Source organism: Neolamprologus brichardi, chromosome 1 (assembly GCF_056152115.1).
Source record: "Neolamprologus brichardi isolate AB-2024 chromosome 1, ASM5615211v1, whole genome shotgun sequence".
In the NCBI taxonomy this organism is placed as follows: domain Eukaryota; kingdom Metazoa; phylum Chordata; class Actinopteri; order Cichliformes; family Cichlidae; genus Neolamprologus; species Neolamprologus brichardi.
Genome location: NC_142104.1, coordinates 31,839,746 through 31,866,361, shown reverse-complemented (window position 1 = coordinate 31,866,361; position 26,616 = coordinate 31,839,746). Strand labels below are relative to the sequence as shown.

Genomic DNA, 26,616 nt, shown 5'->3' with positions numbered 1-26,616 from the left:
TGCCTCAAACATCTGTTCACTTTAATAAGTCATCCCCTTGAGTATAACGGAGCAGGTCGAGTGTATGTCTTTGCTACTGTTTGTGTTTTCAAGAAAGACAAAGTGTACTTACGGCAGTCTTGTTCGTCGGAGTCATCCTCGCAGTCGTTGTCTCCATCACACACCCAAGAGCGACGGATACATTTGCCATTGTCACAGTGGAAGTCCAGCGGTGAGCAGGTGGGGAGCACTGCAAGTAAACGAGAGCAGACAACAAGGCTGTCAGCAGAGAAAACAAACAAACAAACACACTGAGCAGCTGAGAGAAGAGGACCACAAAAGAAAAAAACTCGAACAACATGGATGGGACGTGCTAATGTCTTTATGAGGATATTATAAGCAGTGTTGCTGACCAATAAATTTTGACAGTTTGCGTCAACGTCCTCTTTTTCTGACAACTACAAGACAATAACTAAATAAAAACTAATGCATGAGGACAAAAACTACGATGAAATGTATTCACACTTTTGTCAACAAATAAAAACGAGATGAAAATATTCTGACGTAATCTGCGGTACGGTTAGACACGGACATTTGAACTACCCCTGGGAAACTCCCATGCTCCGCGTTTCTCATGAAAACACTAAATGTCAGCACTCGTGAGGATGAGAAGAGCAGACACATGACACATTTGATGTCAGCAAATGACGCTTTGTAAACTGTGTGGAGCAACTATCACAGCTAAAAACATTTTTTTACTCCATAAAACTAAAAGAACTTAGATTATGACAAAAATCAAATGACATTTCATTCAAAAGACTGCGACTAAATTTAAATGAAAATTGTCTGTCAAAATGAAAACTAATTATAAGTACTTTCAAAATACCTACTAAACTGTAGGCCAGATACTGTTGAGGCTTCAAGTGTGCTAGCATGGACAGCTACAGCATTTAGCTGCATCTAATCTGGACCTCTGTGCTGTTAGTATGAACTTCAGCATTTTAATAGAACTATCTAACAAATACCATAGTGTGCTATGTGGTAAAAACAATTTTAGTAGTTTATACTTTGATTTTGGTGAGTAAAATTCTAGTATTTGATTATAATGCGATTCGTGTGTATGCCATATTCCAGTTTGCTAACTATTCTCGCTAGTTAGCTGCTAATTTCTGGCTCCAAGACACCAATATGGCAGCAGGCTGAACACAAATCCCGAGGCTTCAAAATGCAGAGTCTAGAAGCAACGATCATTTTTATTTGCAGTTTAAAAGGTTTTACCTCTGTCTGTTCCATTTGGGCTTGTGTAATTATCTAGATGTTTGAGGGAGCTTGATAAGAGCATGTTTTCCTGCTGCAATCCTAATGATTGACGAGTAGTAACACATTTGTGCTCTCACTGTGCGACACAGGCCCACAGTTTTGGAGACACGCACAAAGATATAGCCTCCATTCTTCCACCCTGGTCATATTTCATCTGGGTCAGCCCCGAATAGCAAAGTGTGTATGCAGCTTCAGATGAAAAAACAAACAAACAAACATACAAATATGCTAACTTAGACAGTGTAATGCTGCAGCAGGCATTTTAAAACAATTTCCAACATTATTTTGACCATGCCACAGATGGGACAAGTACTCATCACAACTAAAAATAATTATTAATCATAACCTAAATTCGCAGTCATCACTCTTGCGAGGCTACTAGGTGCCCTAAAGGTCAGTTTGCCAAACAGCTGAAATAAAAAATCTTCACTCTGTATCTGGTCTAAGTTCATTGCGTGAGGCAGGCCTGGATCCAGGCATCCTCTTCTTCCCCACCTTTTTTCCCCTAACAGAGGTACTGAGCTCAGCTCAGCGCATTCCTCCTTAACTTCATATCCGCTCTACAGAGTGCAGCTACTTGCTATCTAAGCACCACCCGAATGACTGGCCCTTTGTCATCTGCAGACAGAGCTAATTTAATTACAGGCCAGAGAGGGATGGAAGGAGGAGGGAGAGAAGGCGAAGGGAAAAGAGGGAGCAGCGGTTCTTTACTATGGACTCTCACCCGACTGTCAATAGCAGATATGAAATATTGACCAAGCAATGCAGACTTTATGAAAAATGTATGACGTCACGCAGCCAGTTAACCAGCCAGGCAGACGAGCCAGGACTCGGGGAGTCAATTAAGCAAGTGTGCATCTGTGTGTGTGCTGGGGTGTGCCTTTGGTCTCCAGGGGGAAGTAAAGCCCCACTGACCCATATACCCCAACATGGATACTACATTATTCAGAGAGAGAATCATAAGCAAAGAGAACCTGTCTCCCTCTTGGTCTACACCTCACATTCTCTTCACATTCTGAAGATCTCTGTCTAAATCACACAGTCACCCCCCCACCACCACCACCACCACCACCATTCAGACAGCCACTGGATTCAGTTCAATATAAGATGTAAAATCACCTTACAGAGACATCACATTAATTTGGTATGTGTCACTTTATCGCAGGAAGACATTTTAAGCATCTTTACATTTTTGTCAGCTAACAACATATTTTATAGAATCTGTGAGCCCCTTTCATAAAGGTGGTCCTTTCAGGTAATCTGACAGCATCTTAACATATCAGCTTCATGTCTGAATGCTCACACCGGCTACTTTTTCTGTAAAAGTTGAGATGGCAATCTTACTGAGGTGGATCCAGTTTTTTGCCGTCGCTTATCATGGTACAAATGTCAAATCACGCTGCTCGCACGAGAATGCAACTGCCTATGGATCTAAACCAAATGTGTTGCACTAGACACTAAAACACACAACGGTTTTTGAGAATACTCTAAACAAGAATAATTTGAGGAGGAAAGAAACCAAAAAACACTAGTCCATAAAGATCACAGAGCACCAAAGACACTCGCCTTTAAAGGCCAGAGACACATGTTTTCTGACTTTTCCAACAAAACCACAAAACTCCTTTCATGTATGTTGAAATCTAAAATCTCACGTCTTATAAGACTGACATGTCTTTAAAAGACTTTAAGTACAAGTTTTTACTGTGATGAAGACAGAGTCTGTGACATGTCAGAATAATAATGTTCACCAGTAATGACTATAATCTACATTTTGACAAAGTGTTCGCAGGAGCTGAAGTTTGCTTGTTGCTTGCATCTGTGTGTAGAAGTCATCATTTTGAGTTTATTACATATCTGTAAAATCAGAAAACAGGAGAAACCATCCATAAACATTTCCTAACAAAGAAAGCTTTGTAAATCTACAAAGGCAGTACAACAGTGTTTACTTTATTATAATAAATTATTCCTGAAATGGAGACATGGTCCGTCACGATCTAAGAGCCATACTTTATGAACCACAGTAAAATTGTTTATCTGTTTCATGTGCAACATCTCTTACAACATTACTGAAATACAGCCAATGAATTATGAGAACTACAGTACAGCCAAAAGAGTCTTGTTTCAATGTACTGAGTCACCCTTAATTTCTTTATACTTTCCCAGGAAATTGGTAAATAAATGCAACTAAAACATGCAAACATACATGCAAATATAGTCTATAAGGCAACACTAGACTTAATACAATTCTAATATTATCTTTATTAGTTCTCCAGGCTTCTTGAACGACATCTGAAGCTCTTCTTTGGATGTTTGATGCCTTTAGTTCTGTTCTCTGTCAAAATGATCCCACACGGCTTTAATAATGTTGAATCCACGTTCTGTGGATTCAACATTATAAGTTATAAGTTTCCATTGTGTGTTTTTTTTTTTTTTTTTTTTTTTTTAAATTCCAGTATGCTTTTACTGCATTGGCAGTGTGTTTAAGCTTTGGACCAAAGCCATTGCTAGTTGGAAGCTTTCCAGTTGGTATTGCAGGGCGGTTCAAAATCTGATCTGATTTAGTAGTCAAGTCACTTTTGATAAGATTCCCTACACCATTGCCTGAAATGCAGCCCCAAACCACGATACAGTCTCCACCTGAAATTTAAAACGGCCAATTCTTGTATGTTCTACCAGTTCAGTTTCGCTGCACACTATGGCAAAGTATGTTCAATTTTGGGCTAACAACAATTTGGGAATTACTTTGTTGGTGCAAAAATATTACTTTACGCCTGTCAAATTGTGTATTTTCCATAGATTGAGCTAAAAGAAATGGTTTAAATTGAAAGATTTTACAGCAGGGTATTAGTAACAAAGTGGCTGAAAATACAATTTAAATATGGTTCTTTAATAAGTTGTCTGTTATGTGAGACACAAGTCTGGTTTATCCTTTGAATCAGGAACCTCACCGATTCCTCTGGAAATGGTCTGTTACAAGAACTGAACTGAAATTGAGAGAAAAAGCAGCAAATGTCCAAACAAATATTGAAAGACCTTCAGAATGCAAGCAACACTGTAAAACTAAATAATAATGTAATAGTATACAATTTTAAAGCTTAGTAAGCTTTTATTTGTTGTATTTGAGTGTTTCTTGATAGTTAGGGTTAGGAGTTGAAACCACTAGAGAAAGTAAACAGGAAATGACATTTTGTGAAGACTTCTATGGTGTGGCTGAAGGGAGTGATGGCTAGATCAAGTACAAAATTTAAAAAACAGGTCAAGTAGTGCCGTTTAGAATAAATTTTACAAGATTCACTCTTAAAAGAAAATCTCAGCTTAGATAAAAAAAAGAGTTTAATTCATAATGTCCCAAACAAGCAGAAACTCAGCATTGGCACAAATGTATTTAAACTTGTGATATCCTGAGAGCCTATCAGAAGACTGATAACAGCTGTGAAAACCTCTTTTTTTGTTAACTGAAGTGATCGAGCTGCATTCCTGTACATTTCCTGGTCAGGCGTCAGCAGATTTATGGCCTCGAACAACAAAAGGAGGAAAAATGCTGCGTCGGAAACGTTTCAATAAATAATTCAGCTTATCTGAAGACTTAGAGATTGTAGTGTTAACACGCACGCAAAAAAGCACACATGCAGACATAAGCAAACCATCACTGCACTGGCTAAATAAACATATTCTGCTTAAGTGCGGGATTGTTTAAGCACATGAATTGGGAGATATACAAAATGCATGCAAATAAAGAGTCCAGGACGAGTCAGCGACAGAGACAGAGAGGGAGAGTATGTAGGTGTGGCCTGCTCCAGGTATCAGGTGGATCAACGGGGAGCTTGCTAGGTAAGTTGATGAGGTCTCCTGGAGCTTTGATCTCTCTTATCACATGGATTCTGCTCTGCTCGGCGCTGCTCTTCTCTCGACCGCTGCATTCCTCAGAGGCTGACACTCACGTATGTGCGCGCACAGACACACACACACACACACTTCAACACTCACAAGACCCTCCATCCGCTGTGTCATCTTGTGCATTCCAGTTATCACTTCATGATGAACTCAACTAATATGAACTCCACCTGCTACACTCCTACATTTCCCAGGATTGTGCGCATATTATTAATAGCTGCAATGATGTACATGCTTCCCTCAGCCCCACAATAAAGTAAGACAGCTCAGAGAATGATGTCTTAGCAAAACCCCGGTTAAAGATGGCATCTGACTTCAAAACGGGTGCACAGCACATTGTGATCAAGAGCGGCCTCATGAGCATCTTCACATTTGCAGTTGGATAACAGTTGCAGCTGATATCCATTTACCCCCCACCCCCACCACCACAAACTTCTTTTTTTTTTCCTTTTGAAATTTATATACTTGTTTGACCAGTTCATTCACCTCCCATAGTTACACTCTGAAGTGTTCCAATAGTACAAAAATGTTTGTCCCAGTCATGCTTCAAAGCCTTTCAAAAATATTGCTCCTGAACATTTTCCATTTATTCTTCTGTGCGATGCTGGCCTCACACGTGTAATAGAACACACACACACACCCTGACCTTCACCAATGAGCTTTTCTCATCCGAGCTAAAGAATTCCCACTTGCATACTATGTGTTATTCCCACACAAACACAGATACACACACCTGCAAGTCTCATCATCAACACCAGCCTCATTCCTTTCCCCAGTTATTCTCCGGTGCACACGCACACATACATACACGCAGTGACGAAACAAGAGTGTAAGTGTAAAAGTTGACCTCTTTAGCTACACTGAGAGTTTACCTGCATTAAATATTACAGTACAAAGTTAAGTCAATTCTTAAAGCCTTGTTTTTCCATGAATATGTGCAGTATTATTTTAGTCTCCGTATTCTGTAACCATGTAGCCAAACAGATATTGCTTGATTACGCTGCTTTAACTTTTAACAAAGAAATGTGTGTGAATGCATGCAGTCATTTCCTTATGTCAAACCTAGAGCCAAAAGACTAAAAAAAGTAACCATGGGTCTCCACTGTGAGTAAATGTTTCCTGTTGAGAAAATAGTAACATGGAGATGGAATGACCTGTTTTGAGATGAAAGAGAGGGGAAAAAATAGAAAAGACATCATCAAAGGTGAACTATACTTGTTAGATGTGCAGGCACATCAGTCTTGCTGTGAGATTTCTGCCTCCAGCCCCAATCAAATGGGAGGATGAAATATTTGTGGAAAGTCTGAATTCTGAACAGTTTCTTAGTTATTATCTTTTAAGTTTTTTTCTTTTTCTGCTTTCCAATGCAACTTTCAGGGCAGTAAGCACCGCAAGGGTTCAGTGACCTTCATCACAACAGGGTGAAGGCGCAAATCTCAGAAACAGACATTTAAAATACAGCCAAAGCTGTTTGCACGGCTAGATATCCATAGAGATAACAAGAAAATGGAACCGTTTTCACACAAGCTCTGAAGCCCTAAACTTTTCCATTAGACTTTAGCCAACAGAGCAGAGTGTGAGAATGCAACTGTCACACAGTTCTTGGTCTTTTAGGGTTTCTGTGCCTCCTTTTGCTTTGCCTTTTCCTCCCTTTCTTCTTTCTTTAGACACATGATCTAAGAGAACTTGTACGCTGTTACATTATGTTACAAGTGATAATAATGAGCTCTGTTAAGTGTGCACGCTTACTGACTGCATGTCCGACTTGCATATGCATGTGTGTCTTTGTGTGTGTGCGCGTCTTTAGGAAGATGTATGTGGCCGTCTTTAAATGGCCTTGAGTTAATGGCCTGCCTCCTCACTGTAGAGTAGCTGAATCAAGTGGCTCTAATGGGACCAATATATCTGCCTAAGCGCCGCTTATCACACCAGCTCGACGGATGGGAGGATGAAAACATGAGGGAGAGAGGGAGACTGAAAAACAGATGTGCACTCCAGAGAGCGACAAAAAAGTGCAAGGATGTGCACACGCATGTCACAAATGTAAGGGTGTAACGGTGAAAATTGATGACAGTCTTTAAAGTGTTATATAGTCGCTTCAGAGGACGAGTCACTGGGATGTCCTGCCTTGGTGTCTCTACACTGTTTGTTTGTTTCTATTGGCTACTGTACAGCATCTAGCTGGTAAACCTGTGTTCTAATCAAAGCGCTTGTATCCCATTTGGAAAACGCCTTTCCCAACGCCAGATGACATGTGAATCCACCCAAAGCCGAGATGGTCCAGTTTCCACCGGCACTTAAACGCAGCATGTATTTGTAGATCCGTGTGGAGCTGCACATGTGTTTATTTGCCAAGTTGTTTTGCACGTGTTCAGATTGCTTGGCTTTTGCGTGTAGACTGGCACGTGCATTTGTGAGAACTAAAATTGCTGCACACATCAGTAAATCTTTGTTTTTCTCTGTGAATCATGTAGCGTGCATCTGTGTCTACTTGGGAACTACAGCTTTTTTCTTCTAAAAGGATTCATGGTCAGACGGTGTGAAAGTCCCGTCTTTCATTGCTTAACCCACTCTGGACTTGTGACATGGCGGCAAAAGTAATTGTGAAACTGTGCATAACCTTGTGTCTTTAATTTTGTTTCTGCAGGCTATATGACGATGATGATTATGATAAAAAAATAAATAAATTCAGCCTTTTCACTGCTGAATGGAACAAACTCAATTTACATTTGTTTCAGTAGAAATTCCTTAATGAAGCCCTGAATACAACCGGTGGCATAAAAAGAACCGTTAACAGTCTGGAGCTGCCATACTTCTGATTCATTTCCAATCTAAATGCAGGAAGCACACATTGAAAAATAATACAAAAATGTCTCAAAATGTAATTGTACGTCCCTCGCCCTTCCTTAAACCCAGACTAATCCCCTCTGTCCATCTCTTTATTTTCCTCTCACAGCCGATCCCGACAGAGGTGGCTTATCTGATTCTGGGCAGCTCTGGTTGCTATCCAGCGCATATTTGAGCCCGTCAGAGCACAGTGGTGCTGCCAGCACAGTTTTTTCCAGGAGTGTGTCTGGCGGCTGCTTGTGTAATGGACTTTTTCCTCCTCCTCCACCTATACAGTAAACAGACCTCGCCCTGTCCACAACGCCACTTTGCATTCATAAAACCCACTGAAAACTCACAGCAGAATTGTGTTTAGTGCCTGTCTGAGGCAACATAATCAACTCTGTCCAGTGTTTATCATAGTCTGCTGTATAAAGCAAACCCTCATAACCAGTCACCAACGACTGTTTATTCCTGTTTTTATTAACTTATTTATCACCGGCTCTTTTGTACAAACTACAAAATAAAGTGCAAGACGAGGGAATTATGCACTACAGTGGCAGAGAAATTATTTGAATCTAATACTTGCTGCAAAAACAGCATCCCGGGAGTATTAAAGCAATCCATCACAAATATAGTTACAGAACAAACTAAAATATTTCTTATTTAAAAAGCCCCTATTCAAAGAGCCATTCTACAGCATATTTAGCATATTTTCTATGCTTAATGCAAAGAGATTAATGCTTATGTGGCATTTTAAATGTTGCTGAGTCTATAATATATCCTCTGATACATCAAGATTAAAATGTTAAACTTCCAACAATAATAGTCTCCATTATGAATGAGCATGATCAAGTAAAACGCATGCTCGACCAATTAAAGGATGAAGCAAATCCAGCCCTCCCAACCACAGCTGTTCACTCCATCATTCTGCCTGAACTTTCCTGGACTGGTCTGGACCAACAAGACTACCGGTATGTTAAAAGGCAGATATACAACAAAATTCACAGCAGGAGACGCTCATCCTCTGAAGCAAATCGTTGTTCGTTATATGGAAATACTTTGGATTTACTTCAAATGATGTGATGAACCAAGAATAAACACATGCAAACAGTGCTTAGAGTCGCGTCTGTGCCGCAAAGTAACAAAGCCAACTTATCCAACCACCTGAAAACACGCCACAAACTGCAATACGATGACTATGAAGTATGAAAGCAAAGACAAACGATGCAATGGTTGCTTACTTAAATCGTCCAACTTCAACTCAAGACGTCCATGAAAGCGACCTGTACAGCTCCTCGGAGTATCGAGCACAGTCACAATTCATTTGGTCAAGAATCAGCAGCATCCACTAAAAACAATGAGTTACAAATGTAATAGGAAAATGGCCAACATACTGAACAAAAGATGCGTTATCCTCCAACTATTTTTCCATGTTTTGTATCTAAAGGTACAAAATAAATAAATTAAACAAAATTAAAATAAATAAATCACTCAAAGTACAAATGAATCATAAGAGTGGCTTTCCTGAATGACCTACAAGTGTGTGTAAGATTAGTAGTGATACAGCACATTGACAGGACATTTTACCGTCCATTATGGCAGATTAATGCTGAAGCGTTTGCTTGTTGCCATGACAAATCTCTGCGGAGCGCTTGACACCAGTGAGTAACACTTAAGCGCTGTCATCCTCACAGCCCACATATTTTCCTCTTAAGAAACTGAATGACAGGAAATACTCTGGTGCAGGCTAATTCAGCATTATATGACTATTAGGATCATCAGGCTCCAGCTGAATGAATGCATCCATTTTCTTATGTTAGCTTTCTTGAAATGTTATATTTAACTATCATATTCAGCTCAAAATACACAGGAAAGTGCTTGTGGAAACATGACCACAATTTGGGTGAAGACCCATTAGGCGATCACTGTGTGTAAGTTTCACTAAAATCTGAGAAATATTCTAGAGAGATCCTTTAAAGCAATTCTTAGGACCGTGGATAGAGAGATGGATGCGTCATCATGCCGTAAGCTTATCAGCTCTCTGGAAGGATGAGCTAAAAAGGATAATAAACAAAGTTAAAATAAAAGAAACAGGTTTACAAAGATGCAAAAACACACTGTGGGGGGTGGGGGGGGGGGGGGGTAGTGTAATTGTGTTAGGTCCTGGAGGATCAAAGAAGAAGTGAAAGAAGAAACACATATGTACCTGGGGAAACTAAAAGAGAAGAGGGTAAACGGAACTATTGTAGCAACTATTGTAAGAAATTGGTATAGGCATTTTTAATTTTTTTTTTTTTTTGGGTGGGGATTCGGGGGTGGGATTGGTAAAACCTTTGCAGTATCATTTTACGAATGTAGTGCTGTGACACTTCGAGAGTTTAACTTGTTAATGATAACATGTGAGGTGACAGCTGATTCTTACATCATATTACAAGTGTGGAAACCTGCCACTGTCTGGTTCATGGCCCAACAAATTTCTCTCTTTTTTTTTTTTTTTTTTTTTTTTTTTTTTTAACACACACACGGCACCATAGAACCCATACTAGGTAAGCTAGCCCCTTATTGCTCTCTCTCTCCACCTATATCACATTTGATTAATGCAAACGTGTGCTTGAGCCATCAGCAAAATCAACTATTATTCTGGCATTTATTCAGAAAAAAAATGAAAAAGCCGCTCCAAGATGTAGAGCATTAGAACCTTTAGTAGAAAAATCAAGAAGCCCAACTACCAGGTGAAGTACATGTGAGCACCAAAACACACGTGTTAGCTAAATAACAACAACAACAAAAAAACTACAACTACAATACCGTTCCACCTGGAAAGAACTAAATAGGATCTATAAACCCTCCTTTGTTTTTCTTTACTTTTTACCAGCACCCACCAATCTATCATTCCCTACTTTCAATTATTCTATTAATTGTGCAAACCACACGCGCTCACAGCCTGAGGTGATGTCTGCAAAATGTTTATTTTGTCTGGCTGTCAAAAAAGTTCAGCAGAACTGCTATAATTGTGCAATTCATTATGTATCAATGCAATTTAATTAAGTGCAGCGACGCAACAGCACTCTGTGTTTGTAAAACTATTTTCAGTTCTGGCTGCCATTTTCTTCACATAAAACGCAACGCCAGGATCTGCGGCCATTCCCTTATTGTTTGGCACCAAGCCCAAACGCTGCAGCAAACATATTCTTTTCAGCAGGCGGCTCTTTTCAATCTCTCTGATTTGAGCTGCCATGTGAAAAATATACTATTGCGCCACTTAAACACCCCTGTGTACCCCAGTTTTGGACAGCACAAAAGCTCTTATTGATTTTTAAAATCAACAAATCAGACCCACATTTTGTTTTCCTCCAAATGACTTAAAGCCAGCTGTAAACCACACCAGCTAAACTCTCGCTGGGGTAACGTACAGAAGTTGAAACTGTGTCAGATTAAGATGTAAGCCAGCAGATTTGGGCAGCATTTATTAAACATTAGGACTGCATCAACACAGCACTCCTATTTCTTTTCATGAAACTAAAGCGTGGGCAGAATCTCTGACAAAACAACACAGGGTTGGCAAGGGAACAAAAAGAAATGTTTCTTCTGCCAATAAAATCAATATCAGCTGGCAAAGCACAGCATAGGCTAAGACATGTAAAACAATGTTAATATGAAACTCACCGAAATCCAGATAAATGTGATGGGGTAACACTTGCCCAGCTTCAGCTTGAGGCATACAAATCACAAGTACTGTGACTTTTTTTGCATCAAAATGAAGATTCATAAACTATATGCTAAACCAAATAAATACTTTAAAAAGAAAAAAAACTACCACTGTTAATGCAAAAGAAAATATCTATATAAGCAGTATTTTCTTTTAACGAGGGCTGCAAAACATCAATTCTTAAATGTGCTGGCTTACATAGTTAAGCCCTCTAATATGATCGTGCACTGATTACACTTTTAAAGACTTTTAAAGCTTAAATCCACAACCTCTGCTGTAGTTAACATTGAAAACCTACTCAGACAAGTTTGTACAAGATTTAAAAAGAAAGTGAAGCCTGGCCTCAGTCCAATAACCCCTTTGTCTCTCCCTCTTGCTTCTATTACTTTCCTCTACCCTCGATCACCCTCTAATCATGCCCTCTTCTGTGTGAACAAGTGTGTCCGCCTGGTTTACAGAGCAGGGAGTAAATATTTAGGAGGGAGGTGGAGGAGAGGACCAAGCGAGTGTTGGATAAATCAGAGAGGAGGAGGATTATGTTAATGTGTCCAAACAACTACGGTCAAATCCTGGGACAGAAAGAAAGAGCCTGATGAGCCAACAACGAGGGAAAGGAAGGGGAAGGGAGATGAACTGAGCGATGCTAGAAATGCAACCGCTTAGTGAGATATAAATGAGAAAGTCTTGGATGAAAAACAAAAAAGCAAAGGGAGTTGGGCGTGCAGGATTCCTGTGGTCAGAGGGCAGAGACAAGGAGGCTAAGGAGGCTGCAAGGACAGAGGGGTTCAGACAGAGAGAAAAAAAACATGAGGGGGACGCAGATAGAAAATCAACACATAGAGAAGGAGGGAATGGGGTCCTAATCTTCTTCGCTCCCACCTTCAGATCAGCTGAGCTCCTGCGGTCACAGCTGCTCTCTGATTGGCTAAGACTACAGAGAGTGGTGGATTAAAGGACAGAAGGGGGTACTTCTTAGTTTTTGGTGGTTTGTGTGTGTGTGTGTGTGTGTGGGGGGGGGGGGGGGTCGTCTATATATGAATGCCCTTGTGAGAATCACTTTAATGCAAGGACACGGTGGTCACTCCTCACTTATTTTTGTTGAGAGGATTTGATCTTGAGTTAAAGGTCAGGATTAGACCATTAAGTCCTGCACATATCTGAGGCCTTCCAGTATTTATCAATTCCCTTTAAAGTGTAGATTAGACTTGTCTGCACTTTTTTTCAAGTTCAACTGGAAAAAGTTCATTTGAAAAATACAAAAAGACCAGACTTCAAACTGAAGCTCAAAATAAAAAAAAAAAAGACAAAAAGCAAGACATTTTAATATTTTTAAAGACTTAGATGACAAATATTTGATAACTCTAACTGAACTCAATAACTCTAAAAGACACTTGGATAAAAGGTTTCATTAAAACATTTACTGGTGGCAGTTCCAGAGGTCTTTTAAAACATTTACACTCACAAAGTCGTGAATACCAAGTCAGTGAGTTGTTCAAATGACTTCTTCTCATGAATATGGTAAACATTACACCACCTGGAGGCCCAGTTATACCCGACAGGAGGGTCCTCACAAGTTGGAATGCCAAACGTGTGTGTGTGTGTGTGTGTGTGTGTGTGTGTGTGTGTGTGTGTGTGTGTGTGTGTGTGTGTGTGTGTGTGTGTGTGTGTGTGTGTGTACATATACCTGTGAATGTGTGCGTTTGAGTTTTTAGTACACACACCCGCTTCCCAAACCTCACACACTTGTGTGAGCTGACAGCAGAGGAAGCCAAGTCTCATGCAGCGCTTTCAATCTCACTCAACAGAGATTTTCCTCTTCCATTTCATTTTACATTCACGGTCAACACACACACACACACACACACACACATATATATATCTCCTCTGCACCCCCTGTCTTCTCACTAGCTGAAATCATTTACTCTTTCACAACCTCGGCCGCTTTCAACTCAGCAGGACTCCAACACTGTTGCAACGCATCAGTGTGTGTGTGTGTGTGTGTGTGTGTGTGAGTGTGTGTGTGTGTGTGTGTGAGTGTGTGAGAGAGAGAGAGAGAGAGAGAGAGAGAGAGAGAGAGAGAGAGAGAGAGAGAGAGAGAGAGAGAGAGAGAGAGAGAGTGCGCTTAGCTCAGTGTAAGTGAAATGCAGAGAGAGAAATAACTTGAAGGATGACCTATAACAGTGAGGGAGGATGATGCAGTAGGAGGAGATGAATGGTGAAATAACACATGATGTATTAGTTGTCCCAGGTTATCTTGTCTTATCTGCTGTTGTTATGAATATCCACTGTTACTGTGTGCTAATAAATTGTATTGCCTTGAACTGGGAAAAGAGGTCAGAGAAATTGAAAGCCTGATAAGATATGATTGAAGACAGAAAAATGAGTCATACTGCAGCTGTTGGACGGGGTTTTTACAAAGGGAACAGTCGCAGTCAAAAGGTGAGCACGGCTCTATGCCAATCACATTCACTGTGAGAGAGGATAGTCACAGCAAGGCTTGATCACTTGAACATTAACAGGCTTGCAGCATGAAGTGCAGCAAAGAAGCCAATGTGGGAAAACGCTACTGTAACTGTAAGAAGGTCAAAACTACAAGGATAACATCAGGGTTACTAAAATAAAAAGAATGGCAGCTTTTCTGAAAGTTTTAGGAGCTTTTTGGTGTCATGTGCACTCAAGGTACTTGGCACATGATTTGGTAGTCCAGAAAGTGCTACGCAGAGCTTTCTAGGCCCATGTTTGCATGTTACAGCTGTGCACTGTCACCAAGGGCCAATGTCTAAAATATTAACAACAACTAATGTGGGCAATCCTTGATTATGTTTATGCTGTTGTTAGCTGTTTAGCTTAGCCCCTGAAAAATTGATAATATACAATGATGGGGTTTTTTTTTTTCCTGCCATCATTTCCTTTTGTTTTCAAGCCTACTTTCCAACCAGTCAGCAATTGAGCTACACAAGGAGACATCCTAAATGGGCAATTTGCTGATGGCTTTTGGACTGCACACAAGTGCGTCTCTGTAGCCTCTGTGGGCACTGAATCCTTCTTTCTACCACAGGGCTGCACCTTTCTGGTCCCCCTCAAGAATATGACCCAGTCTCTTTAATGTCTCCCTTAATCATTGCTCATGCTGCCTGTGTGCATGCCCAAAGTTTAAAACTCATCATAAATGTCATAATCTTTTTTTTCTATTTTTTTTCCTCTTAAATCTTTCCGAATTCCTAAACTAAGGTTTGAAAACTTTAAAAGCAGGATCAAATAAGAAATGTAAAAACACCATTTTAGCAATTATTACATGAAATCAATTATTACACTCAAACAGAACAGAATCATCCAAGGACATGATCTTGCATGACAAATCACTAAGTGCGATGAGAACTGTGAAAACATGAAAATCCACTTTGACATATTTTCACAGTTCGCACCACACACTTATTCTTCATTCTACATAAACTTTGTGTACTTTTTCACACAGAGTGCAACTCTTCCCCTCACTTCTTGACACAAGAGTTTCAGTGAGGTAGTGAGTGGATTTATGAAGAGAGCAGTAGGAAGGTTAGGTGAACGCGCTGACCTCAACACGAGGCAAGTGTCATTCTTTTCAGATATTATGATGTACTTCCTCTTTATTCACTTTCTGCTTCAGTTTGCCCTCATCTCGCTGTGAAAACCTTCAACACAATAAGCCCTTACAGCCATTTCCATAGGAACCACACTCACAAAGTATGCCCTTCCTTCTCTTGTGTGATTGTATGGATGTGAAACAAGAGTGCCAAGAACACAAACACATTCCTCCAATGGAGCAGCACTTCATGCTTCTTACAGCTCATACTTACACCCTGCAATCAAACATAGTAAAATGTGCCTATGTTGCCACATTTAGACGAGCACACCCCCTGAGCTCAGACAGCTCTGTCAATGAAAGAATGGGGGTGTTATTAATTTGATTAAACGTCTGTGAGTTATGCCTTCATTAAACTTCATCAAGGCTAATTAGTATCCTGGCATTGAGATGTGCGACCCACTAAAACGCTCTTCAACTAAACACTCTGATGACACTGTCATAAAAGTCACCCACTTTGAACATGTAACATAATCATGCTCAGTTATTAGTTAAATCTTTAGTTAGTTTTACGATCATTTCTACACAATAGCTCAAAATCATCCATGCAGATATTTTGTCTTTATTCTGAAGTTTGAGAAACTAGCACAGACTTTAATTTACTGATCGCCACTTACAAACCTGTTAAACTTAGAGCTAAATAACTGTTGGTAAAATAAAGCAGTACAACTTCAGGGAAAGTATCTCCTTTAATGTGGGCATTTGTACCAGACTGTCACTGTGAAAAAGTACCGAGGATGAAGTCCTCAACTTGATTTACCAGCTGATGTTCCAATTCTCAGATACTGCTATGAACTCTATTGCTATTATGCAACCAATTCAGTATGCGACCAGATGTGAAATATAGACACAACCTTTCCATCTGTGAAAAACAGCCAGGAAACAGTCTTTGGAGAACACAATGAGGGACAAGGCTTCTGGGACATGGCTGAGAAGATGAAAGGCAGGAGCTGTCTAGGTTACTTTAGTGGCTTTTTTTTTTTTTTTTTAATTCTTCTGGTACCTGACTGGGTTGACTAGTGTACTTCTAATAATAGTTACAAATCTTGTTTAATGACTCCAGTATCAATGCCAGTATCCAAGTGAATGAGTAATACAACTCACCCACTCAGAGCAGTTATAAAGGGGCAAAATATCCATAGAGGTCAAAACCGTCTCCTGTACCAGGCTGTAACTAAGCGTTTTGTTTACTTGTAATGCCCCAATTTACAACCTAATAAAAGGAAAGTGAAGCAGCAAATCTTGCAAACTAACTGGTACAACTTGAGAAGTGTTCTTATAAAAAAGGGGAAATTTATGATAACACACCCTCCCCAGTAAGGTCCAGTATAAACAGGCCAAAGTAATGGGAGGTGAAGAGGAAACCCATAGCTGTAAAGTCAATTTCCTTCTCACCTTCATGCAACAGCAGCTCCTTCAGACTAAAGTTACAGCACTGACATTCACAAGTCCACATATTTTATCCAACACACACGCACGCACGCATACAACCACAACAAGGATTTTTACATGCTCCTCTTAGTCCCCTGTGTTCCCCTCTGCTCTCTCTTTGGTCTCTGTGCAGCTATGAAACTTTATCTGGGGGAACACAAGTGCAAGATACACACACACACACACACACTTACTTATGTATACACACACACACACACACACACTTATGTATACACACACACACACACACACTTATGTATACACACACACACACACGCACACACACACACAGACAGCCACAGCTGAACTGCAGTTTCCACATGATCTCCACATTGTAATTAGATCAGACGTTTACATACAGTGGGGCAAAAAAGTATTTAGTCAGCCACCGATTGTGCAAGTTCCCCCACTTAAAATGATGACAGAGGTCAGTAATTTGCACCAGAGGTACACTTCAACTGTGAGAGACAGAATGTGAAAAAAAAATCCATGAATTCACATGGTAGGATTTGTAAAGAATTTCTTCGTAAATCAGGGTGGAAAATAAGTATTTGGTCAATAACAAAAATACAACTCAATACTTTGTAACATAACCTTTGTTGGCAATAACAGAGGTCAAACATTTACTATAGTTCTTTACCAGGTTTGCACACACAGTAGCTGGTATTTTGGCCCATTCCTCCATGCAGATCTTCTCAAGAGCAGTGATGTTTTGGGGCTGTCGCCGAGCAACACGGACTTTCAACTCCCGCCACAGATTTTCTATGGGGTTGAGGTCTGGAGACTGGCTAGGCCACTCCAGGACTTTCAAATGCTTCTTACGGAGCCACTCCTTTGTTGCCCGGGCGGTGTGTTTTGGATCATTGTCATGTTGGAAGACCCAGCCTCGTTTCATCTTCAAAGTTCTCACTGATGGAAGGAGGTTTTGGCTCAAAATCTCACGATACTTGGCCCCATTCATTCTGTCCTTAACACGGATCAGTCGTCCTGTCCCCTTGGCAGAAAAACAGCCCCATAGCATGATGTTTCCACCCCCATGCTTCACAGTAGGTATGGTGTTCTTGGGATGCAACTCAGTATTCTTCTTCCTCCAAACACGACGAGTTGAGTTTATACCAAAAAGTTCTACTTTGGTTTCATCTGACCACATGACATTCTCCCAATCCTCTGCTGTATCATCCATGTGCTCTCTGGCAAACTTCAGACGGGCCTGGACATGCACTGGCTTCAGCAGCGGAACACGTCTGGCACTGCGGGATTTGATTCCCTGCCGTTGTAGTGTGTTACTGATGGTGACCTTTGTTACTTTGGTCCCAGCTCTCTGCAGGTCATTCACCAGGTCCCCCCATGTGGTTCTGGGATCTTTGCTCACCGTTCTCATGATCATTTTGACCCCACGGGATGAGATCTTGCGTGGAGCCCCAGATCGAGGGAGATTATCAGTGGTCTTGTATGTCTTCCATTTTCTGATGATTGCTCCCACAGTTGATTTTTTCACACCAAGCTGCTTGCCTATTGTAGATTCACTCTTCCCAGTCTGGTGCAGGTCTACAATTCTTTTCCTGGTGTCCTTCGAAAGCTCTTTGGTCTTGGCCATGGCGGAGTTTGGAGTCTGACTGGTTGAGGCTGTGGACAGGTGTCTTTTATACAGATGATGAGGTCAAACAGGTGCCATTCATACAGGTAACAAGTGGGGGAATGAAAAGCTTCTTACAGAAGACGTTACAGGTCTGTGAGAGCCAGGGATTTTCCTTGTTTGAGGTGACCAAATACTTATTTTCCACCCTGATTTACGAATAAATTCTTTACAAATCCGACCATGTGAATTCATGGATTTTTTTTTCACATTCTGTCTCTCACAGTTGAAGTGTACCTCTGGTGCAAATTACTGACCTCTGTCATCATTTTAAGTGGGGGAACTTGCACAATCGGTGGCTGACTAAATACTTTTTTGCCCCACTGTAGATAGTTTCATAGGCACAGTCCACTAGGCCACTTTGCCTCCACTCCCATCTTCATGAGTTTCTCTCAGACACACACAGACACACACACACACACACAGATTCCTCCAGCGTGATTCAGGAGAACTCTGCTTTGTCTGAAAATTGCTGAGAAATTAGTTAAGGTTCAAACAACACAAACTATAATGCAACAATTCTGCAGGGAGGACAATGTATCTTTCTGTGTTTATCTGTGTGGCTACTGTCATTCTGGATTCTCACGGTCACACACAGACACGCGCACACACACACACACACACACACACACACACACCTGCAGATCAAGCACAGTCGAGAAAACCAACTTGGAAAATGTTGTTAAATAACATAAAAATTTCTCTTCTCAGTTTTACGATCCATTTCCCTTAATCCAATCAGTCTAATAGAGGCAGCGTAACATGACACATGAACACAAATACACGTGCAAACACTTGCTTCTAAGTGGCCTGCACTGTGGGGTTTTCAGCCACACAAAAACATGTTATTACATTTCAAAAAGTAGTTGAAATCTTACTTTACTTGAGAAAATGCATAATTTAGTTAGCAGAACAATAATCTAAGAACTGGAAGACACTCTAAGACAAATATGCTCTTTATCTGAGGGAGTGAGTGTAAGCGCCTGTCTTTGATGAATGTACTCTCGTCTGATATTTACAGATACAGATCAGATTTCAATAAAGACGAAACAATAAATTTAATGTCAGAATTTGGGAGTTGTGATTGCTTAAAGCTGTAACACTTGCGGTGCTTGTGGAGACGCAGCCAATCAGGACACATTCTTGTTAACACAACTCATCAACTATGTGTTATTTCAAAGTATTCATTTAAGTAGACAACTTTCCATGGATGTATGCGTTTCTTCCAGCTATCAAACAGTTTGGACCACTCGTACCGGCTTCAGCTGCTAGAGAAACTGAAGCAGGCTGAGCAGAGGTGCTAAATAAACTACAAATAAACCTAAACTGACAAGGGAGGAACTTACACAAAGAAGGAGGAAATAGTATTATTGTAGGGTCTTTACCTTGCAATGTAAAGTGTGTTGTTGCCATTTGGTGCTATAGAAATAAATTAGTGGCTATCCCAGCTGACATAGGTAGGCGTGGTACACCCTGGACAGGTCACTAATCTGTTGCAGTGCTAACACAACATGACTTAAGTATAAGTCTAATAATTGTTAAGACTTGTTGCAGTGCCAAGGAGAAAATAGATTCTAAATATTATAAAGTATTCAGTATTTCTAAACTATAAATACAGGCATATATCAAGGGAAAAAAGTGATACTTTGTTTCATGATTTGTAGTCTTCACTGTTGGAAAACTGAACTGCATTAAGTTGATATGTGATGTGATCATTGATCTAGTGGATGCAGTAGCAAGAAGAAGCGGCGCGTTTGCTTGACAGTATCTACGGTTTTTAATGGCTGACTACTACAACAATACAAAATCTATGTGATATGAGAATTGCGATTATGATATTGACTGGACAGAATCCAAGAGAACCAGCGTGGAACTACAGAGCGGTGGAGCAGAGGATCGATCAGACAGTACTAATGGATTAGAAAGGTCCAGCTAGATGCTCTGATATCTGTCAGCTGCTTCCATGCGTCTCCTTAAATAAGTAACAAGATGCAGATCAATACACGGCAATCTGACACACTGAATATTCAACTGGCCAGAGATCAATAACGCTTTGCATCCCCTCTCCCAACCTCTAACTAGCTTAATATGACAGAGGAAGACTGATGGAGAAAGCATATCAGCACATACACAAACACAACCACGCAGCTCTAAAGGAGGTTGGGGAAGTGTCAAATAAAAGGGCAGCTTGCTTTTTTCCGCTGTGAGCAGGCGAGGAGAAAGAAAAAAAGAAGACTCGCATTGACATTTCACACCGATACACCGGTGTTTAAAAAAAGAAAAAAGTGCTGTGGAGATCTCCTCCACTTGACAAACTGACATGCTCTACAAGAGAATACTCCTGTCTGCCTCAGCTGCCAAGACTTCCCCTCCAGCCAAACTTCATCTGTTGCCAAAAGTCACTCAAGCATTTTTCTGCACGGGGCATACACCAAGCAGAGCGTCTGGCTCACAAGTACTACCCCACCTGACCAGTGACCCATTCACTGTTTCAGCGGGTGATGATGGGATCCATATGGGTTCAATTACAGATTTTTTTTTTTTTAAAAAAACCTCTGCCTGAGAACATTTCTACATTTATACCAAAATTCAGAAGTCATCCAGTTATGTGAAATTAGTGCCAGAGACCTGCCAAGAACAACCAGAGTCTTGGTTAAGTGATGGGATTTTAATGCCTTGCTCATGGGGCTCATGCATAATATTCAGCCGGGAATAGCTGATTTACTCTTTAGAACCGCATCTGGCTCGCTGGTTGATGTAACAGCTTAGAAAATTGATCTAGATTTAAATTAAACCTTTAAAAGGGAAATTACATTACAACAAATTGCGTAAATACAAGTTCATTACAATGGAAAAAAGAAATGTTTTAAGAAAAGTATCAAAAATGTTCAAGTGCTCAAAGTATTGAGAATGTCTTTTTATTTCAATTAATTTAATAATTAGGTAAAAATCTTCTTCAGATGCTTGTTAAGATTTCAGAAGTTTGGCTACCCAAGGAAAGCATTTGAGGAAAAAACATGTTATGGTAAGTATAAAAAAATAACACAGGCTTAAATTAAAAACTGACACATTGTATAAAATATATTTTGGCAGATTTTACAGTGTCTTTGAAATGAAAAACTCAGAAGGACACACTTGGATTACGGTCACAGGCGACTTACTAAACATGCGGTGGTTTTACTTCAATGCCTCCTCATCAACAACCACATGCCCATCAGTGAGGTGAGTTTAACACGGTCATTGAGTCTTTATGCGATTTTATTTATGTTTCTTTTTCCTCCTCATGGTAGATGAATGAGCAGAGAGAGAAAAGAGAAACTGAGGATGATACCAAAAGCAAAAAAAAGGAAGTGAGAAACAAAGACTCACTGCATCCGTCCTCGTCACTGTGGTCCCCGCAATCGTTGTCTCCGTCACACTGCCACTGGGCTGGGATGCAGGTACACTCCCCGAATGCACTGACTGCACACGTAAAGTGGTTCCTCCCACATGAGCACTCAGTGCTGCCCTGAACTCCTGCGCGCACACACACACACACACAAAGGAAGAGAAGATTAGAGCTTATCGCACATGCTCAGGTTAACTCAGGCACTGGAATTCATATTACCACAAAATGATTCTGCCAGATATACATAATAACTGTAAAGTATTGAGACAGGGACTTTTATCCCTGCCTGTGACCTCCTGCTTTGTTTCTCGCTTTAATCTTGACACTCCTCAGCTACTCCCTGCTGAGTATGTTGGATAAAAGCCTGAGAATGCCGCCGTTTTTTGTTATAAACAAAAACAGTTTCTTTCACTTTAATGTAATTTTCTGTTTCATAACTCTCAACAGTAAACTTTAACAGTAAACCCAGTAAACTGGGACTCTGAATAGATTCAATATAACCTTGCTTCTGAATATTTTGCTCTGATATCTGTCATATCTATTTTACAGAGTGATCGAAAGACTGAGCTGCTCATGTAAAAAGACGCTCCTTAGCTACAGAAACACATCAGCGCCTTGGTACACACATACAGCACTGCAATGGTTAGTCACTCAGTTATTCAACACATACTGAATGCATTTGTTGTTTTTAGTGTTTTAATATCCTTGATTTGGAAAAGGTTTCACGTGTAAATCTTTAGTCCTCCCTCTCACAAACCACTTTGATATAGAATAAAGTAAAATAAGCTAAAAGGGTTGTGTTATATCAAGTCAGCAAGGCCAAGCATCTCAAAGATTTTCAGCTCCCAAAATGACAGAGTAATTATACTTTTCAAGGATGTGTGATTGTGCATTTGAAAAGCTGAGACCATCTCCTTTCAACACACATGCCTTACTGAAATATCTAAGCTATGTGGTGATGCAGAGGCCACGTGTTGCTTTCAGTTTAACTGGGCTTAATATGCGGGAGCGAGTCTCGGGGTGTAAAGTCTGAGTTCATGAGTTAAACAACAACAAAACAAGCTATGATACACAGAAAGTCTGATTCATTTTAGCTCCTGAGAGCAATGATGTTTAGAACATCTGTATGTGTACACATGTCCTGTGGTGTTTCCAACTCAAATCCTCTGTGATAAGTAGGATGGGTGTCTTTTAAAAGCATCAGCAAGTGACTGATTGAGTAAATTTTCCCCCTGAAGTTTCTTCCTCAAAAAACAAAACAAAACCCCTGACAGTGAAATATGCATTGTTGCTGGACTGTACTGACACTAATGATTAACAAAGTGATTGATAAGTTCTGTGTGCTAAAAACTGATAATTTAGTCAATTTACTCATCTGACAGAGAAATCACTAAGATGTGACTAAAGACTGAAGATTATTATTTTTTTTGGTTTTTCTTTTTAGGTCGACTATCAGTGAAATAAGCACGTTCTGAAATATTGAATCCCCATTCAGTGGACTGAGACAGCCTTCCAGTGTTTATGACCAATCTCTTGTAACAAGCTAAACTTTTATTGTTACAAAACATATGCTGTAAAAAGAGTAATAAATAAATATGCAAATAACATACGAGAAATGTAAATGTGAAATTTACATTTCTATTTAGAACACAACTGAACACTGAACTGTAATACCAAGCTAATGTGTAGCATTACAGTATTATACCGTGGCTTTTCTCTCAAGTCAGAGTTGAGTTTCCACCTTCAGTCCACCCATTATTCAAATGATACATTCCCTCAAATATCCCTGCGTAAATAAACACCAAACATTTAAAAGAACATTATAGCAAACCAAGCAGGCGGTTGCTTCGACTGTGGAAACTTACACACTGCCGAGTGCAAAAAACTTTTGCATATTTTTTGCAAAAAGTTGCAAAAGTTATACTTCAAATAATTTACTCATCAATATTTTTTTTTCAGTTACATGGCATTTAGCTAGCTTACATTTAGTTAGCAATTTGCCAGCGTGACCCCTACAGCAATTTATCACAGCAGCCAGTTTATTTTTAGGGTGGTTACTGCAATGTTGAATACACCAGTGGTCCCACACACGAGTCAAAGAGAATGTCAAAGCTTGTATCTTGTGGCAGTCCAAGAATGAAAAAGAATCATATTTTACGGTACACTGAATGTAGACATGCTGATTCAGAACATTGTTAAGCACGGGAATAGGCATTTTTATCAATATAGGCATACAGCAATTAAAATATTAAATAGTAATAACATTTTTATGAAAAAATAACATTGAAATACTAAAATAACAATACAGTAGTAAGCAGATGACGGTATTATACTGTAAAGCTCAGAATCTACAAGTAAACTACAAAATAACCAATAAAATCTACACTGAACTTAAAAAGAAAAGCAAAGAAAATTTTGATCTATAAAACATCTTCAATTTATCTCTGCTGCAACACGGTTGATTAGATGGATCGAATATAAATATCAGTTACTAGCCTTTTATGTCATACACTTGGCATCTGTATACCAGTAAACACTGGGTCTGATTTACTACCACAAAAAAGGAAAAGAAGGAAGAAAAAAAAGACACCACATCTTCAGACACATCACAGCAAACCATAACCAGGGGAGGAAATAAATAAAGGTTTCCCGTTTTGCTCTCACTTTGAAGCCCATTAATGGCCATCTGTGTGTGTGTGTGTGTGTGTGTGTGTGCATGTGCGTGCGTGTGTGCGTGTGCATGTGTGTGTGTGTACACGTCTGTTTTGCTGAAGCTGGCCTGCCGCAACAAACCCAAAGTTTCTTGGAGCACGCATACGAATGTGTGTGCGTATGTGTGTGTGTGGTTCCTGGCCTCCTCACAAAGGCATCAGTCAACCCAGGAGGGCCTGGCAGAGAGAGCTCAGTAACCTTCAGATCCCTCCCACAGCACTAAATTAATGGCCTCTTTCTTTTCATTTCCCTCTCTCCCTTTCTTTCTCCTCATTCTTGTCTTTCCATCATCTCCTCTTCACACTTTCCCCTCAGATACCTCCATTATTCTCCTTACCCTCTACTAGACAACTCTTCATTTACATCCCGTTAAATTTGTTTTCATTTTCATGAATGCTCTATAATTCCTACAGTCCTCAGACCCTAGGGAGTGGGACATTTACTCTCAGGAAAAAAACCGGAGCTATCAAAGACAGACTACCTGTCTGCTGGACAGACTGAGGTCTGAAACTCCCCGTGTTAAACTTTTCAGGTTGACACAGACCGCTTCTATTGGCTTTGTAGCGTTAAGCTTATGCGTATTTTACTCAGATGTGAGTGTGGGCTTGCACTGAGCTAAATTAAAGTGTGCGAGCTGGAGCAGAAGTCTTGTCAACATGAAACCACATCACAGGCCGCACATTTGTCAAACATACTTTAAAAAGCATAGGTCACTGGCTTCAACCGCAGCCAAAGAAACTTATTGACTATAGCAGGAAGCAATCAACCACACTGTCTTACACAGTCTCACATATTTCCAACCGCTTAGATCAGGGGTGGGCAATCTCACTCCACTAAGGCCGGTGTCCCTGCAGGTTTTAGATCTCACCTTGGGTCAACACACCTGAATCACATGATTAGTTCGTTACCAGGCCTCTGGAGAACTTCAGGACATGTTGAGGAGCTAATTTAGCCATTTAAATCAGCTGTGTTGGTTCGAGGACACATCTAAAACCTGCAGGGACACCGGCCCTCGTGGACTGAGATTGCCCACCCCTGGCTTAGATGGTGTGGCGGTCTAGAAAATGTTCAGATACAGACACAGTAACATCAATATTTCACTGTCAAACTGGACAAAAGCTGCCTGTAGACTGAAAGAGTTCTGGTGAAGGAAAGACTGTATCACATGTTCCTGTAATATAAGAGCTGTTGTTTTACAATGTTGCCAACACTATGTCACGAACAAAAAGTCACACTGCTGAGGTGTAGCAAATGTGCTTTATGGTACTAATACCCTTGACACACAAAGCTATCAAACCAGAAAATCGAGTCATCTAATGTTCGTCCTGTGAACTGATGTGAACATGGAGCAAAATGGAAACAATAAAATCTTAAGGGTTAAATGCCAGTAAATACAGCAAACGTTCGTGTAACCCCGTCAGTGAAAGTAATCACAACTTTAAAACCAAAAATGTATGAAGCAAAGAAGATGCCGATGTTCCTCGATGAGGCTTATGATGACGGGTAAATGCTCGGTCAGAGGGCATACAAAAAGACATTTATACCGTCTATAATGAGAGGGTGAACCTAGCAGGAAAATAAAGAGGGAATCATCACCCCTAGATTGTTATGTAAGGCTGCAGACAAAAAAAAGCCACAAAACAAACACAAACACTATGCAGCAGCCAGGCCTAGCAGGCCGGTGCTTTCAAGAGCGCCAGCATGACAAGCCTCTGATGAATCACACAGATAGCAGATCACAAGCTGGGCTGTTTTCTAAAGACAGAGGATCACTTTGAGTTGTAAGCACAAGTTTAGCAACAATACATCATCTGAATAAAGGCTGAGGAGCACGTACACTATAATCACCTGAAATGTGAGTTTGGAAAACCGATAGCAACAAGTTTCAGACACAAAAAGCTCCAAAACCAGTATCAACTTTTTTGGGGGGGAAATTCCTTGATATTATCAAACGTGTAGACTTTCCAAAGGTTTCCAACAAAGAGAATCTGGATTGTGACTGTAATTGTGAGTGTGTGTGTGTAGCAGAAGCTTTGCTTTGTTTAGTGTTACTCAAGGATAGACGTTGGTCTAAATGTACATGTAGATATTTTTAA

General features: G+C 40.2%; 1 protein-coding gene across 4 annotated transcripts in view; it reads right to left on the bottom strand.

Moving 5' to 3' along the window:
* lrp4 (low density lipoprotein receptor-related protein 4) overlaps positions 1-26,616 on the bottom strand; it is a 106,269-nt gene that overhangs the window by 38,710 nt on the left and 40,943 nt on the right. For all 4 annotated transcript variants that reach the window (XM_035909094.2, XM_006793772.3, XM_035909096.2 and 1 more), the window contains exons 2-3: positions 21,790-21,936; positions 113-229 (exon numbers count right to left, since the gene is read on the bottom strand). In XM_035909094.2, the coding sequence (XP_035764987.2) occupies positions 113-229; positions 21,790-21,936 (264 nt within the window). The remainder of the gene's footprint in view (positions 1-112; positions 230-21,789; positions 21,937-26,616) is intronic.